This window comes from Lissotriton helveticus, chromosome 2_1 (assembly GCF_964261635.1).
Source record: "Lissotriton helveticus chromosome 2_1, aLisHel1.1, whole genome shotgun sequence".
Lineage (NCBI taxonomy): Eukaryota > Metazoa > Chordata > Amphibia > Caudata > Salamandridae > Lissotriton > Lissotriton helveticus.
Genome location: NC_136059.1, coordinates 1,395,313,447 through 1,395,332,541, shown reverse-complemented (window position 1 = coordinate 1,395,332,541; position 19,095 = coordinate 1,395,313,447). Strand labels below are relative to the sequence as shown.

General features: G+C 45.9%; 1 protein-coding gene across 2 annotated transcripts in view; it reads left to right on the top strand.

Moving 5' to 3' along the window:
* Positions 1-5,912: 5,912 nt before the first annotated feature.
* TMEM271 (transmembrane protein 271) overlaps positions 5,913-19,095 on the top strand; it is a 253,177-nt gene continuing 239,994 nt past the window's right edge. The window contains exon 1 of one of the 2 annotated variants that reach the window (XR_013607150.1): positions 5,913-7,480. Coding sequence is in view for 1 of the 2 variants with exons in the window: in XM_078676331.1 (XP_078532457.1) it covers positions 6,207-7,136 (930 nt within the window). In the remaining variant the exon portion in view is untranslated. Of the gene's footprint in view, positions 8,132-19,095 lie in introns of those variants that run through there. The other variant, XM_078676331.1, reaches the window with a different exon arrangement.

The following is a 19,095-nucleotide window of genomic DNA, read 5'->3' as shown; positions in this document are numbered from 1 at the left end:
TGCGCCCAGTGGCTCCATATACATAAACCTCTACCTAGTAATATGAATGGTGAAATTCTTACTGTGCGTAGAGGGGATTGGGTAGGCAGAAGTAAGAAAACAATAGTAGGGGATGTAATTACAGTCAATTTTAGGGATACAGGGGCAGCCAGTTACATATGTAACGCACCTAACAGTGGTCCTGCTACTCAAATCAATCCACTCCCTTTGTCCTTTTTTTTCCCCATGCCATCAAGATCAAATCCCCCTTGTCCTACTTTTCCAAGTAATAAAGGATCTGTGTATCCTCCACAACATACTAATAAACCTTGGCAGCAACCACCACACCTTCCATCCTTTTTACCACGTCATGTTAGTTTTTAGCAGCAACCACCACATCCCTCTTTTTTCCCTCCCCATCATGTCAGTTCTCAGTGGCAACAACCACCCCATTTTCCACCGCCTTTATATCAGTTTGCTCACCAGTGGCAGCAACCTTTTCAGCCTTTACAACCTGCTAAACCTCAGTGGCAACAAATATGGCAGGACATGCCTCCCTCCCTTGATTCCTCGTACTCACAATTCGCCCATCCCAACAGATATGGTGTGTTAGACGAGGTAGATTGACTTAGCACCACTAAAGTTTCAGATCCAAACATCCCTACGTCCAACAAAGAGGTGGAGAGTGCTTTTTTAGCCATACTTTTTCCTACACCTTCTGAATTCTCAATAGTGACACCATCAACACCATTTTTGCATAGATTAAATAGCGATAGTCCTGATGCATGTATATCTATTGCTACTATGGGACTAGGCCTAGTTTCCAATCCCCAGGAAGATAGTCTTACTCCACTATGTGTAACACATCTGGAGTCGACTACCCCAGGCGACACCGGTAAGCCAGCGGGATTTTCCCTTATCTCCTGGAATATTGCTGGCCTTGCCAGTAAAATTGGTTCACCTTTTTGGACCAAGTTTATTGGGGAGGGATTAGATTTAATACTTTTACAGGAAACGTGGTGCATGGACCTTGTTAATATCGAAGGGTACACATCTTATTGCCTAAAAGCTACTAAATCTAGCTCGGGTAGGGCCAAGGGGGGGCTTTTGACGCTTTTGTCTAATAAGCTGTGCAACTGTACAGTTAAAAGTAGCACGACAGTCGGGACTCACAGTCAAGTCATAAGGGTGGAGTGTGGTAAGAGTATTGATCTAGTTGTAGTAAATTTTTACAACAATATTTTTGATACCACCAGAGGAGATATTCTGCCACCTCTAGAAAAGGAAATCGTTAAGGCCTTGGGTATTTCGAAAAGAAAGGCCGAGGTTGTTTGGGCAGGGGATTTTAATCTACAGCCCTGCCAATTATCCAATGGGAATATCTGTGGCTCTGGAGTGGCTATGAACAGTTTTTGGGGGGGCCCGGGAGTAAGGGAAGATTGTCTTCACTTCCAACATTGCAGTTATGGTTCTATATTAAATAATATGCTAGTCACTCTGGATTTGACCCTGCTAAACTGTAATATAAATAATCAGGCAATAACATGCCCTACATTTACAGGTAGAGACGCAGGATCTTTTATAGATCATATTCTTTTATCAAGCTGTGGTAACTTTACTGACTTGTACGTAAACGAAGAAAGTCTTAGTGACCACAACAGTATTCGTGTCACCCTTCTAGGTCATGGTACCCCGATAGCTTCAGGTGAAAAATGCTCCACTGACCTAGTACCTATTAGACCGAAGGGTTTAAGGATTAGGTGGACTGGTATTAATTCTAAGGCCAAGCAGAAGGAGGTTCTTACCAGTTGTAAGCACCAGATTAGTTCCTGTCTAGATAACGAATGTGACCCTGGCTGTTTATTATCCCAATTTGTTTCCATTAATAGTATTATTGATGGTATTTTTACTAAGGCCCCGACATCCAATAGTGGCCTGAAGCAGGGGTGGTTTGACAAGCCTTGTATAGTCGCCCTCCGAGAACTTAAGAACGCTTTAGGTGTTAAACCACGTGTTAAGGAGGATATAAAATACCTCAGGTCTAGATATAAAATGGCAATTAATAATAGGAAAAGGGTATTACAGAACGAGGCATGGGATAAGCTGAAAGAAGCAGCTGAGACCAAAAACTGCAAACTTTATTGGGAAACCATTAATAGTCCTTTTCTCAGTAAAGAAGCCGCTCCAGAACTAACATCATATGTGGCATGCAGCGACTGGGTCAGTCACTTTTCTAGAATTTTTAATCCAGAAGGGCTAACTTTTGAGACATTACCTCCCGAGTCTACCCCTTGGCTATCCCTTCCGTTGGAAATAACATTAGAAGAAACCCATGAAGGTATTTCCAACAGCAAAGGAGGCAAGGCCCCTGGCCCCGATGGAGTCCCGCTGGATTTATACAAAGATGAACCAGATTTGTGGGCTCCTATCCTGGTGAGGATATTTAATTGTGCTGCTGAAAATAATTTCCCTTCTACTTGGGGTCAATCAGTTATTATCCCCCTTCATAAGAAAGGTAATAAATCTGAGGCTTCCAATTATCGGCCAATTTCTTTGTTGGACGCCTCTGTAAAGATAATGAGTAGGATATTGCTCAAAAGGTTAGAAGACTGGGCAACAGATTCAAATATTTTAACTAAAGTCCAATATGGTTTTCGTAAAGGTTTGGGCACACTGGATCAATGTGTAAACTTGGACCTTTTAATTAACAAATATACTGTGGCTAAAAATGGCAACCTCTTTTTATGTTTTGCTGATCTGAGCAGCGCCTTTGATTTGGTTAACCATGCTATTCTTTGGGAGGTTTTGCTGGAAGCAGGAGCACCAAAGGAAATTGTTCACTTCTTAGCCAGACTCTATGTAAAACTCTCCTGTAAGGTCCGTTATGGTACCTTAGGCGAATGTACCCCTTTTTTTTTTAAAGTTTCACGGGGCATACGCCAGGGATGTGTTTTGGCTCCCCTTTTATTTTCCCTTTTTATTAATGGTGTTGACCGTTCTTTGATTGATATTCCTGCAGACGCTCCCTTGATTGGAGGAAAACCCGTCCCGCTATTACTTTATGCGGATGACGCTGTCCTCTTATCACGTACACAGATTGGCCTCCAGCGTTTAATTGATAGTTTTATGCAGTTTATACAAATTAGGAGGCTTCGTGTGAATAAATCTAAGACGTATGTTATGTCATGCGGACAGGCAGCAAAACAGTCAAAGCATACTTTTTTTCTAGACAAAGATAAATTGACACATGTTAAATCCTTTTGTTATTTGGGAATTACATACAACAACAGTGGGTCGTGGACCTCCGAATTTGATGCCATCAGATTAAAAATGCTGCGGTCCACCAGCAGCATTTTCCGATTCGCCTCCAAACTTGGCTCAAGAAGCATTCGAGACATGATGAATATATACAATGTTTGTTGTGTCTCTTCTGCTCTGTATGGGGCAGGTGTATGGGGCCATAGCGTGGGCACATCCCTACAAAGGGATGAAAATAATTTTTTAAGGAGGTTGCTATGTGTCCCCCCTTCAGCCTCCGTTCAATTGATTCACGAGGAGGTTGGGGTCGAGTTCATTTCTGACTTAGCAGCAGTCCGGCCATTTTTATTGTGGCGTTCTATTTGGGCTAAGCCAGAGACTCAATTCACTCAAGATATTATTCTTGACTGTATAGGTTTGGACCGCTCTTTACGCATACAGTGGCTAAAATACATTCACCGCTGGTATCTTCTTTTTAATATTGATGTGTTTCTTGAGCCAGAGGAGGTTGTTTCTATTCCCAAAAAAGAAATTAAGACAACTTTTCTTAATTTTCAAAAGGCAGAGCGAGAAAAAACTCATGGCAACTTAACCACTGTGAAATTTTACAAGGACCTGAATTTAACCTCGGGGTTCCAACCATATCTTGTATATGTGACTCGTCCCTCTCACCAATATGTACTAACACGTGTCAGATTGGGTATTGTTCATCATCTGGTTGCATTTCCAAACCCGAAAGCCAGATCAGAGTCACTCTGTCCTTGTGACAGTACTTCTCGCCAGAGTTGTTGCCATTTTTTACTTTTCTGTAAATGTTATCATTTTTTTAGGATAAAATACCTTAAACCGATTTTTATAAAGTACAATATTCGTACCACCAAAACTGCATTGATACTTTTATCCTCGTTGGGGAATGAGGATATATGTTTCTTTTTGGCCATCTACATTTTGAAATGTACAGCTGCCAGGAAAAGTATTATACTATAAAACCCTTTATACTTACCTGTCTGTACCTATGTTATACAGCTGCCAGGAATCATATCATGTTGCTACCACTTTATACATTCCTGTCTGTATATGTATGTTTCCAAGTTTTATATTAATCCTTGTAGTTAAGGTATTATTTTTCTTGTTGATATCCACAGTATGTATTGTATGGTCCTCCCTTCCTTTTATTTCTTTTCTTTTAAATCATTTTATATCATTCTTATATAGTTCAGAATCATATTATCAGAATTACGTTTATTGATATGTACAGCTGCCAGGAAATTGTTTATCAAGTTTATTATATTAACTTCCTGTCTGTACACATATGAATGTTTTATATCATTGTAACAGTTGTTGATTTTAACTGTTGCACATTGGCCTTTTGTACATTTTTCTACTCTTTTTCTTACCTGCGTCCAAGTGGTGATTTAATATTTTAAATTATGTATTTTATTATGCTTGTATGATTTGTATGTACAAATCGAATAAAAGCTTTTGAACTTGAACTTGAATGATTAACTAAATCAAAAGCACTGCTAAGGTCAGCAAAGCAAAGATAGATGTTACCGGGTTTGGCTCTCGTGTACTTGCCTATCAACAATTCTAAATTCAGGCACTGATCTAAGGTCCCTCTTCCCTTCCTGAATCCATATTGTGAGTTTGCAAGGATCCCATTCTCATCTGCCCACTCCTCTAATCTGAAAAGCAGAACTCTGCTCATGAGTTTTACAGATGAGTCAAGCAGGCTGATGGGCCGGTAGTTACTTGCCAGCGCTTTGTCCCCCTTTTTATAGATTGGGACTATAATGGAGTCGCCCCATGTTGGTGGAATCATGGTAGTTACTGCAGCGTTGAGTACCAAGGTAAGTATTGGTCCCCAAAGCTGTACTGGCACTTATTTTTTCCCATTTAAAGCACTGGGCACAGCCATAGCTAGTTGTAATCGACGAACAGAGTGGGCCCTCTTGATGTATACTGCAATTATTTATGTGTCACTGGAACGATTGACTTGTCACTGGAACACCTAGAATGAGCACACTCATCTTGTAGACATCGACTCTTATCAGCAATCGTACATCATGTAATGAGCCCTAGCACCCTTTCAATTATGTAATTATAGCCCATTTACAATTTGGCATTCGTGCCATCCCCATTGGTAAGACAACAGGCTAAGCAGTTCAAGCTCGAGCCTCACAGCTGGCTTCTGAGTTAATGTGTGAGAAGACAAGGTAAGCTGCCGCGGCCTACCTACGCATCCATCCAAGCAAAAGCGTGAACCTCCGGTGATGTGCGCAGCTACAAAAGCCACCGAAAAGCGCATACATTGTTTCTTGTTCTAAAAGGCATGTCCCGTCCATAGATACTACTGCATGTTGTGTAGGCGCAGTGGACGGTGCAGGTGAGAAATTTCAGCTCATATGCTCCACCCCTGCGGTTTCTATTCCCTACCCCAGGTCGGCATTGAGTTCACTCTATAGAGTAGGTGTTCAGGTGCAGTGCGTCGCAGCTTCCAGGCAAGAGATGAGCTCTAAGGACACCCAAGAGCCGGTCAGGCGATGACTGATCGTAGTGATACCCTCTTCGGCATTTTTTTACTTTCATCCATTATTAATTTGCTTCCTAAAAGCACCAAAGCAGGAATGGTAGAGGAGAGAGGGGGAGCAATAAAAGCGGAGGGCGGGCGGGAGGCAGAACCACACGGCGGCTGCAGGAGGAGGCGGCGCGCTGCGGGAGCCGGGGATCGGATGCTGCGTGGGGAGCCGGCTGCAAGCACCCAGGGACAGGCCGGGCTTCCGCGGAGCAGCGACGGGAGGAACCGAGGCAGCGGGGAGCCGGCCCCCGCCTGAAGCGCCATGTGGCCCCAGACCGCCAACCCCTCCCTCCCGGGCCGGGCCGCCGAAGAGGACACGGGAGGATGAGGGAGGGCGAGCGGGGGCGAGGCGGGCTCGGGCGGAGGGTAAAGGCGGGGGCGGCGGCGGAGAATGAAGTGCAGCTCCCGGGGAGCCTGCGTCGCGCTCTCCAGCTGCCTCCTGCTCGCCTGCGCGCTGAGCGCGGCTGCCGTGGGGCTCAAGTGCTTCTCCCTGGGCTCCGAGCTGCGCGGGGAGCCGTTCCGCCTGGGCGCTGCCGCCGGAGCCTTCTACTCGGGACTGCTCCTGCTGGCCGGCATCTCCCTTTTGGGCTCCGCGCTGCTCTGCTGCCGTGAGGAGCCGGCGGGCCTGGACGGGGCGCAGCCGTCCGAGGAGCCGGGGCAGAACAGTGGCGAGCCGAAGCCCGAGAGCGGCAGCCAGAACTTCCTCCTCCTGGGCGTGCTGGTCTTCATGCTGGGGGTGCTGAGCGCCTTCGCGGGCGCAGTCATCGACGGGGACACAGTGTCGCTAGTGGAGAGGAAGTACTCGCACCACTGCCTGCAGCGAGTCACCGGGTACGGCGGCAACCAGTGCCAGAAGCTCAAGGACTACCAGCGAGGCCTGGTCATCTCCACCATCTTCAACTCGCTGGAGTGCCTGCTGGGGCTGCTCAACCTGCTGCTAGTCAAGAACTACAAGGCTGCGCAGCAGCGCCGGAGGGCGGGCAGAGGCCCGAGGGGACGCGGACGGGGCGGGCGCCGCAGCCGCGGCTCCATCATCTCGGCGGCGGAGGAAGACGAGGACTTTCCCCGGACAAGGGGCCCTGGAGGCCCGGACACTCAGCCTTACCAGTCCGTCTCCTACATCAACGTGGGGGTCTTCCACGTGTTTGACGAGGCTGGCGTGGAGGTGCACTGCGGCGGCCACCCCTCGGTGGAGCTGCCCGGTTACTCACCCATGGACCCCGAGCTCAACGCCTCCTACCCCTACTGCTACCCTCTTCCCCACGAGATGCCCCCGCCTTATGAGGAGATCTATCCGCGGCGTGGCGGTATCGAAGATTAGAGGGGCCTTAGCATGGGCACTGTACGGACAATCGCAGCGCCCAGGGGCGTACAACCGCTCCATCCTAATCATTAATGCATTGAGAACGTGGGTGTCCACGCTGCGGACGAAAACCTTGAACAGTGTCTTACATCTTCTGCCAGTGGACAGGCAAAGGCGGCCCTGGATCTACCATCACCCAGGATCTTCACCAACCTGTGGCCACTGGAGACTGGCCTCTATAACAGGCTGGCACTGTCCCTCCCTACCCATCGCCTTTTTCTTCAGCACCATGCTTTCTGATAGCTTGCTGGAACCTTTGTGCGCAAGGTTTGCCAGAAGTGCACAGCGACCCTCCAGTAAATGTGCGTGATATCACTCCTATTCACTTTTTTATGGTTATGTTCATTTGTGGATGGAGAGTCGTGCTTCAGGTATTAAATATCACATTTAAAATATTCGCTTATGTTACTGCTGACAGGCCACATCTTTGCTTAAAGTTGTTTAAAAAAAATATTTCAGGGTACTAGTTATATTTACTTGAACATACCACGGACCCTGCTGTGATAGCGCTGGTTACATACACCGCATATAACTATGAGCCCAAGAAAGACGATTCCATGAAAAGTATGCATTATAATTTGATTAAACGGAGCTCTAAATGGTAGTCATCGGGCAGGTAGATATCCATTCAAATTGAGGGATCAAGTAGCTCATCAGCCGGTCCCTTAAAGATGAACATCTGCATTAGCCAAGTTAGGCGGGGCGGAGTATCAGTTTGTTTGTATACTGACAGGTGCCTGCTTCTTAAAATCCCCTTACTCTTTAAGCTATCAAGCCTGTGACCTGCATGTCCAGTCGTTTTTTTTTTCAGATACTCCGATCTATTATTAATGTGCACTTATGTGTTTTTGTAATTGGAAAGACTCTGTCTACAGGCGCTATCAAATACTGGGGCTAGTTAAAAAAAAAGAAAACTGCAAATTACCATAATAAAGGTCTTCTTTTTGCAACCAGAGGCAAAGTTTTCAGTGGCAAGTTGGTGGATTAAGATTTCATGAGCTGTATACATCTAAGATTTCAGGTGTTACTTTAAGATCAGCCTGCAGTCATTTTTGTATTTGGCTTTCTTTTCAATGTGCTAATTCAAATCCGTGTGTATTTAGTTTTTCTTTGAAGCATGGGTACCTTTTGAAATAATGATTATTCGGGGAAGAGGGGAGCAGACCACTCACGCCAGGTTTCGGTAGAAAAGGCCGCTTTATTGCAAGAGCTGCACATCACAACAAAACCTAGGCCTTTGGCCTCACAAAGCTAAAACCTTACTATACAGTTAACTCACCTATATTAATATACCACCTCCCCTAAAATTCTCCCTCCCCCCCACCCAAACTTGATACAGTTAAACAGATATGTAGCGGGTACAATGTTACTGTAACCGTGTCCTTTAAACTCCTCCCGCCCTTTACTACAACTATTAACCCCTACTCAAGTGGACCTACAAAACCTTGAACTTTCTGTGACCTCCGGGCATGAACTAATCTAGCCGTTCCCTTTGAGTCTGAGTTGGCGCTGTCACCAAGAATAAACTTTGTTAAACGATGGTAACTTCTCTGCCAACCGCCCTAAGCACCTGCTCCAAGCGACAACCCTAAACAGATACTGATAAACCCTTGCACACCTTTTCGAACAAAGCCGACCCCAATTGCCTTGAACCCCCCTCAGACCACAGCACAATGGGGTGGGAGGGTGGAGAAATTTCGCTCCCTAAGTGCCAGCTACCATGTTGCCATAAAAGGTTGAATGCGTACACAGGCTCCCATTGCAAAAAGGGATGGGTGGGGAAAAGCGTGTACCCTGTGGCGGGCACCCTATGGTGCCCGACACACTATGCATGCTTGGCTCAGGGGGACCCATGGGCACCCCCCTGTGACCGATTAGGAGTGCCTGCTATGGCCCGCCAAACTTTGATTCCCAAAACCTTTTTGTCTTGCCAAAACCAAGTCAGTATGGCAGTCAGAATCTGGCATTGTGCTTGCTGGTTTGGAAGCTGGCCCCATTGCACAGCACGATTCGGCTCCGAACGACTCAGACTGACCAGATCGGGTTCTGAAACGATTCGGTCGATGGGGACGAGATCTTCGCATCATACTTGGTCGTTCGGAATGGGGCGATTTGATCAGACATAGGCTCTGAATTGAATTTTCTCATTCCAGAACTCGTGTGGAGGCCTTCCTAACGTATGGTAATCGGGCCATTAGTCGCTAATGGCTTAGCACCAAAGATTAGGCCCTTGTTTCTTTCCAGCTTACTATTAATTTTCACGCATTTGTATATTCTGGTTGGTTGTCCACCGGTTGTTTTAGAATAACATTACATTCTTGTAAAAACACATTTTCAACAGTTCCTATCCAAGTAAAAAAGACAGCCGAAGACGACATCTGCTATAAAACTGGGAAAGTTTGATGGAGAGCGCTTAAAAGAAGGTCAAGGACAAAGCCTATCCTAAGACCATGCCAAATAGGGATGTATGTAGATCAAAACACAAATTTCACCATAGTCTACCCCCACCTATTTGATGTTTCTTCTGTTTTGTCGAAGGTCTCCCATATTTTATAGCGTATCACTATAGCAGTTCAAACTACTGTTGCATCTTGTAACTTCTGGGGAGGTCAATATTGTGTGGAAGTTCATGCTGATTAATGCTTTGCAAAACCCTTCTTTGTAATGCAACGTTAACATTTATGCACACACTGGCCTCCAACTCTATCCATCTGCTTTGGTGAGGGTTTAGCATTGATTTCCATTAATTATATTTATAGTAATCATGACTGTTCTGCTCTCCTTGTTTGGATACAGATATCGCCAGGCAGGCCTTCCATGATGTTGGTGTTATTTTGGTGAATTGTGTAAAGGTATATTTAAGAGTCGAGACGTTCGAGAAAAAAGCATGATGGCACTCATCCAGTATTTCAAACACTTGTATGCCCTTTTTTTTTTTTTTTGCAGATTAAATTTGATCGGGATTCATAACACAATTGTCCAATATTTACTTATGTGTTATATGTATTTTAAACCAGTATGTAGTCTCCAAACAATAACTAATAACCATCCCACACATTTTTCTTTCCCCAACACACCTTTACAAGAGTGTAATAAAATCTATATTTCAAAATATATTTGAACAGATTTGTTTACTTACAATTAACCCCATCAAGAATATACCATACAACCATGCTTTAAAAAGGTATGTGTTTTTGTACATTAAACGCCAAGTGTCCCTTTGGATAAAATACCTGTATCTTGTAATTTAAGCCGTTCGGTGCTTATGATGGAATGGACTCCCCTGGGTGTCTAGTTTTCCGAAATGTGTGGGTTTGATAGGTTTCCCTAGATGGCTGCCGACCCTAGGACCAAAAATGCAGATACCCCCTATCTATCAGATCCCCAAATGTTTTTCTACCCAGAATCCCCTGCAAACCTCTAATTTCGCCCCAAAAATCACAAGCGCAAGCGGGCAGCTGTGAATAATGGCCACACAACAGGGGAACAGCTTGGGCCCCTCTGGGCCCTCTTAAAACCAGTCTGCCATCGTTGGAGCCATCTAGGCTCTGGAGATTACTATGCCCCTTGTCGGAGCCCTCTGCCTCTTAAAATTAATCTGCCACGGATGTTGCAGCGGCTCGCAACGGCGGTGCCGCTGTGGAGGTCAGCCCTACACTCGGGCACTAACAAAGGAAAAGGACGGCACCACTGGCCCTTGGGACCCCCACTGGGGACCTTTAATCAACCGTTCCCCCAACGTTGGAGTGGCCCGCAACGGCAGGCCCGCTCAGGAGACAGGAAGGGTCAGTGTGCCCTACTCGGCATCAATCCTGCACCCACGGAGCCCCCCAGCCCGTTTCAACTTACCGGGTGGCTCTCGGGGGACTCCGCTCCTTTCTTCGAAAAATCTGCCGGATCCAGCAGCTTCTTCCCCCTTGCTGCTCGGATCTCCGGGGGCAGGCTTGGCGGCATCCGGGAAGAGCGCTGAGGCTGAGACTCCCAGCACCTTCCCTGCTCTGAAAGGTTTCCATCCGGCGAGCCCCTCAGCTGCTAGGCAACGCCAGCGGTTGGGACCAATCCCAGCGCGGCGGGCTCTTGACATCAGGGGCAGCTTGGCAGGAGATTCCCGGGCCCGCGTCGACGATTCTTTCACGTTGCGGAAACGCGGGGTAGGCTCCCGTCCGCTTGGGAAACGCAGCACGAAGTCCCTGGCGGGGTGGGCACCCGCTAGGGGTACCACAACAGCACAAACCCCCTGGCAGGGTGGGCACCCGCTAGGGGTATTTCCAAAGCACAAAGTTCCTGGCGGGGTAGGCACCCACTAGGGATATTAAAAGGGCAAATATGCGGGGTGGGCACCCGCGCCGAAATTGGTCAAATTGCGGGGAATCTCCACGCTGGGAATTCTCTTTTGAGAAGGATTGCAGCGCCGTACTGCTACCAGAATCAGAAGTGCTGCTCCTCAGTCAGGACAGCACAGCCCTCTCAAGGAATAAAAGAGAAGCGCTTTTCAGGCAATAAAGCGCCAAGTCCCAAGAAAGTCTGTCAGAATGCAGGGGGGGCAAATTCTGGGCTATGTGGCCAGCTCATAGGGCCCTCCAGCAGGGAGGCAGTCCCCAGTGGCGGTTCCTCCTGGCGCCCAGCAGCAGGCCCCCCTCAAGTCAGGAACCAGAGTACATTTTACATGGGGTCACAGCCCCTTCTTATTCACACATATCCTTTGTTACAAACTGTAGGGCAAGGGGAGAACCAGTTACAACTGGTTCTGGAGCACTTTGTTTTGCTCAGCCCCTCTCCCTATTCACAGGACAGGCTAGGGACATTAGACGCACCACTGGAGGTAGAGCCAGCATTGTGTAAGGAAGACACAGCCCTATTCAGGTCCCAGGTGCAACTCCTCCCTCCCATCTACATGCAGATCTCCCTATTCACCACCGGGCAGACCCATCTTCGCTCCTGGAGCCAGGCTCACCAGCCAGCCCCTGTCACTCACAAGCCAGACAGGCAATTCACATTCACTGCACATAGAAATGCCAACTTTTAAAAGTGGCACTTCTCCACCAGACACAATAAATCTGCGCACATCACTGCACAGCATTTATTCTCGCGAGTTTGCATATACCAAACTCACCCCGCCCTCCTCTCACACCAGGAATTACCATGGACACATATATACCCCATGCATTCCTATGCATGGGGTATATATGTACACTCAGATTGCGCACACACTTTACACTGGGACACAGTGTTAAAGTGCGTAGAAGCCAAAAACAACGAACATCAGGTCACATTTAAAAGCAAAAAGTTTAGGGGTTAACCTGCCAAAAGGGCCAAGTCCAACAGCTACATTAAAAAAAAAAGTTTTAATGCAATTCTGCTTTGGACACCCACACAAGTGAGGTATCATTTTACTCGGGAGACTGAGGGGAACAATGTGGGGTGGGGCATTTGTGCCGACACGGGGATGCCACACAAAAATATATGGAAAATTTGTTTTTTCAGCTAAATTTGAGGTTTGCAGGGGGTTCTGGGTAGGAAAACAAAGGAGGGTCCGCTCAAGCCATACCTCGTTGGACTCCCCCGGGTGTCTAGTTTTCAGAAATGCATGGATTTGGTAGTTTACCAAGATGGCTGCCGAGATCAGGGCCAATAAACCCAGGAGACCCCCCTTGCAAAACCAGGTTGTTTTGTGATAGATAATTTTGATGTCTCAATTAACCCTGGGCAAAGTACTACGCTACGCTCGCGTAGTTTGCGCTACTGCGCACTATGCAAATTGCATGTAGCACAGTGTAAACGCGCGTAGCGGTCATTTTTTTGCTTGTTCGTGGTCCTCAACGTCAATTTGGCGACCGCGAGCAAGAAAAATGACGTCCCGGCAAGACTTTTTCCCCGTTCGCAATCTGCAACATCAAGTTGCTGATCGCGAGCGTGGAAAATAAACTTCCCGGCTAGATTCTCAACTCGGGGAGGTCAGGTTTCTCACTGCGAGCGGTCGCGTATGCTCGCAACCTCTCGCGATGAGAAACTAACACTTCGCGTTGAGAAAGCTGCTGCTCGAGTAGAAATCTACTCAAGCGGCAGAAAACGACCGATTGCACTGTGCAAGATGCAGTTTGCACTGATTGCACAGTGCGAACAAGCATCCAGCACTGTGCAATCAGTGCAAACAGCATTTTGCACAGTGCACTACTCAGTTCGCGTAGCTACGCGAACCTCACGTAGTGCAAAGTGCACTTTGCGTAGCTACGCATAGCACTACTTCGCGAACTACGCCCAGGGTTAGTTTCAATGGGTTTTGGGCCCTTGCCTGTCGCGGGTACTTGGGCTACCCACACAAGTGAAGTACCATATTTATCGGGAGACTTAGGGGAACACAGAATTGTAGAGCAGCTGTTATTGCCTATTGACTTTTGCTGCATTCCTTCCTTCCAAATGTAAGACCATGTGTAAAAAAGAAGTCACTTTGAACAGTGTCCTATAATTCACATGCTAATATGGGTACCCACAATTTCAGAGATGTGCAAATAGCTACTGTTTTTAAACTCTATATTCTGTTCCCATTTCAGAAATACATAAGTGTCTTCATACCAATTTTTCACTGTTTATATTTTCCAAAATGAATTGCTATATACCCGGTACACAATAAAAAACCATTGCAAGACGCTGCTCAGTTATTGGCTCTGGGTTCGTCGGGTTCTTGGTGAACCTACAAGTCCTGTATATCCCCACAACCAGAAGGGTCCAACGGATGTAACAATATATTGCTTTAAAAAATCTGTTATACTTAGAAGAAGCAACTAGTGAAAACGTTGGCACAAATGGCTGTTTTTTCAACTAATTTTCAACTGTTAGTGTCTATAAAAAAACCTTGAAGGATCTACTCAACTGACCCATTGCTGAATTCAGAATTTTGTATACTTTTTTGAAATGTATAGCTTTCCAGGATCCATTATTGCTTTCATACCCACTAACTGGAAGGATGTTGAAAGCACAAAAAAGTAAAAATAGGCTATGTCCCAGTAAAATGCCCAAACTGTGTAAAACATTTTGGTTCTCTGACAAAAGTCTGTCAGTCCCTGAAAGCTGGGAATATGGTAATTTCAGCACCACAAACCCTTTGTTGATACCTTTTGCAGGGAAAAAACCATACCCTTTCATCTGCAGCTTTTTTTCCCCCCTGACCCCCCCCCAAACTAAGTTTAGCTGTATTTTGGCTAAGTTCTGGGTCCCCTCCAGGAGAATCAACAAACACTGGGTACCTTTTTTACATTTTTTTTACCTTGAAATCCCAATGATATTGGAAGAAAAGGATGCAAATTTGGCGTGGATACCTTATGTGGTCAAAAAGTTACAGGGGCCTAAGCGCCAATTACCCCCAAATACCCCAAAAAAGGCTTAGCACGGGGGAAGGCCTAGCAGCAAAGGGGTTAATTATGTAAAAGGAAATAAGGTAAACATGCTACCGGGAACAACATACAATGGATACAGAAAGAGTACTAGGTCACAGAAAGCTAGATAACAGCCCACAGCATTTAGTACATTATGTTCTGACTACAGTGAAATTATCAGATTTGTGTATCTCATCAATCCTCCAAACTCTAGTAAAATAGGAAGACGAAGTGAATATTCAGCAGTTACAAATTCATGTCTTTGCATTGTTCGTATTTATATTTCTACTGTCTTCCTAAGAAAAAAAACTACATAAGTGTCTTCAATATGCTCTTGCAAAACATTATCAATATTTTGAGAGCGCGCTAATCACCCATGAGGGTATCCAGGCGGTTCAGATCTTAGCTTGGTTATCAGTCTATATTTGTTTTATCATAAAATTTGTGCATGTTGGGCTTTCCTTCTCAACAAAGGGTAACTGATCAGTGCCAATTAAATGTATTTATTAATAGCACAGTGAGCATTTTAGAGATCTATTGATACTTATATTCATTATTTTCATCTACCTTGGTATGGTCCTGAATTCTTTCTGTTGGAACGTTTTAATGCATATGTATTCTGACAATGGGTTTCCTATCGGTAAACCATATGAGATGTGGTTGCTGTACCACTTGCTTCAAATTCGGTACTGACCTTGAATTTTTGTGCAATACTTGGTGTTGAATATAAGATCTCTGTTCATGTGTCTTAAAATTATATTCTTCGTCTGAGCAGTTTTTACTCGCCCTTTTTTCAAAACTCATCCTGGCCAAAGTCACATTGTCTTCTTGATAGCCTAGATAACTGTTGTTTCATGTAAAAAGTCAACATTCCTGCAACAGTTGTCTTTGATTTTGATAGTTTCCCACATTGTATGTAATTGGGCCGTGTTTAGCGTGACCCCCCGTTGCATGAAATGTATAATTTATTGCTCTAGTGCTTCTGTATATGTATGTGTGTGTGTGTGTGTGTGTTTTAGACTTGGCATATTTTGGCGTTTGTCCCCTGAGTTTTTTTTCTTTCTGACCTCCTGGTTTTGACTCTGGTTTTGCTGGTGTAGCGTTTCTGTGCACGTTTTGCACTGCTGATCAGTTGTAAAGTACAAGTGCTCCTGTGGTATATTGCATTATAGATTGGTGTTTCCATAAATGGATATTTGATTTATTTGTCAGTCCTTAGTAAAGTGCACTGAGTGTGCCAGGGCCTGTGAATCAAATGCTACTTGTGGGCCTGCAGCACTGATTGTGCCACCCACTTGAGTAGCCCTGAAAAGTTAACTCAGACCTGCCAATGCAGAGTCTGCGTGCAGTTTGTAACTGTCATGTCGACTTGGCCAGTGCACATACTTGCCAGTCCATAACCTTCCCTTTTTCTTACATGTCAGGCACCCCTATGGTAGGCCCAAGGTACCCCTGTGGGCAGTGTGCAGTGTATGTGAAAGGCAGAACATGTTCTGGTGTGTGTGGCATGTCCTGGTAGTGAATTACAACCAATTTCAGGCTGAATAGGCCTGGGCTGCGATGGGAAAAGTGGAGGAAATTTCTTTGCACCTCAAAGGGCCTGGTCTGCCTCCGACAATGCTGTCTCCACCTCCTGCCAGGAAATCACACCAGAGAAGGCATAACTGGTTCTGGCTGGGCACAGACACGCTCTTCCTAAGAGATCAAAGGATTTTGGGATATAAATATTGGGGCCCAGACCCCTGAACTTTAGAACTCTTTTGGACCAAGAAGATTGCCAAGAAGAAGAGCTGGAGAAGCTGTGAGGAGGAACTACCACATTGCTGTGTGCTTTGTTGTGTTGGCCTGCAGTGGCTGCTTCTGTCTTGAGCAAGAAGTCTCAGGAACATCAAAGACTTCAAGCTCTTCTGCCCTCAGCACTGGGGACTGTGTGTTTTGTGCTGCAACAGAAGAAAAGCAACTCGACGACGTCTATGACACCACTGCCGACTCCGCATCTTGAAGGCACCGCCGCAACGCTGCACCATGACCCTGGTCTTGCTGACACCGCCACCGAGCCGCTGCTAGCACAGTGACTTGTGGGCACCGCACTCCGCACCGCCTTGCTTCACAACTAAGCCATGGTATCCCCGACGATGACGCTCCATGCCAAAAAATCGCCGCCGCTGCTTGCACCGTGGTTCGAGGGCACTGTGAGAAGTTGGCCTGGTATATGATATTCACTATTCGAGTGAGCACCTTGCACCAGTCCAAACAACCCTTATGGTGATGGTTGTAAAGTCAACTTTCTAGACCAACTATCCTAGTGGTAGCATGGACAAAACAGTCTTAGGCTAAAACTTCAGACAGCATGTGAAGCAAGCTGTTTTACCATATGTAACCCCTTGAATACCAAATGAAAGGACACCACACAGGTTATATATTAAATATATATATATTTATTATAAACACAACCCCTCTGAACTCTTTATGAGGTCAGAGGCTAAAGCACATAACAAGATACTCAATTATCATACAATAAATTGCACAAAATACAGTCGAGCCCTAGGGGCGCTGAAGACCGTGTACTAAAATAGTGGTATAAGTACCACGTCACGAACAGGGAGTAGGCCTAGGGAATCGCTGGGGCTACGCTGAGCTAACAAGAGTTAGGGAGCAGGAGGCCCACGGGATGCGTGTGCAGTGTCTATTCACACACGCGAGTTACCATAGGGAAACAATGGGAACGTAAGAGTTAGAAACTAGTTATTTTAGGACACTTCCAGATGTACTAGGAGAAAGCCACTGAAAACTAGGACACTAGGATATTCAATACCTACAGGAGCACTGGAGTGCCCGCGTTTATTTATTTATTTATGCGACTTTTAAAGCGCGCAACTACCCGTGGGTGTCTCGGCGCTATAGATCAAAAGTAGTCAGACAGAAAGTGGTTGAACAGAAAGGGCCATTTACTGAATGAAGAGCCACGTTTTCAGCTGTCTCCTGAAGGTCATGAGGTTGGGGCTGATTTTTATGTAGGTGGGGAGAGAGTTCCAAAGTTTGGCAGTGGCTATGACAAAGCATCCGTCTCCCCAGTTAACTCTTCGGGTGCGAGGAATATTAACACAATGAGAAGAAGAGGAGCGCAGGGTTCTAGGGTTGTTTTTGGGTTTAAAGGCCTCTCTGAGAAAAGCAGGACCTATGTTGTTGATTGCTTTGTATGCTATGCAGAGGGACTTAAATCTGGTGCGGTTCTTGATGGAAAGCCAATGAAGGTTTTGCAGGTGGGAAGGGGATGGATTGAAATTTGGGAATCTTCAGAAGGACTCTGGCTGCCGCATTCTGCACTAGCTGAAGTTTGTTAGTGATTTTGGCCTGTGCATTCAGAAAAAGAGCGTTGCAATAATCTATACGTGAAAAAATCAGAGAGGTGATGAGTGTTTTTGCATGGGTACTGGGGATATAGGGTAGTAGTTTTTTTATTTTACGTAACGTAAAAAATGAAGTGGACACCACATTGTTCGCATGGTGGGTGAATAGCAGTTTGTCATCAAATATTACCCCTAAGTTCCGCACCTTGGTGACCGGGGTAGGGGGGGGACCTAGCTTGTCAGGCCACCAAACAGGAGACCAGATGGGTTCCAGTTTACCAAAGACCATTATCTCTGTCTTGGAGGAATTCAACTTTAAGCAATTGGCCGCCATCCAGTCGCTTATTGCTAACATGCCTGATTGAAAGTTAGCGGCCACATCAGCACCATCTTGATGAATAGATAAGACGAGCTGTGTGTCGTCGGCGTATGTTGTAAGGCTGATGTTGTGGGCTTTGATTACCCTCGCCAAGTCCGACACATATATATTAAACAGTGTCGGACTTAGCGAGGATCCTTGTGGGACGCCGCATGGGAGTGAAAAAGTAGGCGAACAAAATTGTCCTAGTTTGACTGTTAGGGATCGGTTCTCTAGGAATGAAGAGATGAGGTTTTTTGCTTTGTGTGTAATCCCCAAGGCAGAGACACGGTCGACCAAGGTGGTGTGGTCAACCGTGTCGAAGGCTGCGGACAAGTCCAATAATATCAGGACCGCCGCTCCCCCTTTGTCCATAGTAGACCTAATCTCATCAGCCGCTTTGATGAGTGCTGTTTCGGTGCCATGTGCCTGTCTGAAACCAAACTGTGTGTCATCTAAAAGGTCGTTGGTTTCAATGAAGTTGGAGAGTTGCGTGTTCATGAGACTCTCAAATATCTTAGATGGAAAGGGTAGGCAGGCGATAGGCCTGTAGCTAGCTGGATCTCCAGGGTCTAGGTTAGGCTTTTTAAGAAGTGGGCGTATGACTGCTTGTTTCCATACTGAGGGGTATATTCCTGTGCTGAACATGGTATTACAGATGTTGGCAATTGCTGGTGTAATAATGTGTGCGATCGAATTAAGGATTGAAGGTGGACATGGGTCAGTGGGGGGAACCAGATTTGATTTTGGTTATAAGGTATTGGATGCACTCTTGAGAGGTTTCTTGAAAATGAGAAAATGTAACTGAGATGTTTGAAGGGTCAGGCAGAGATGTT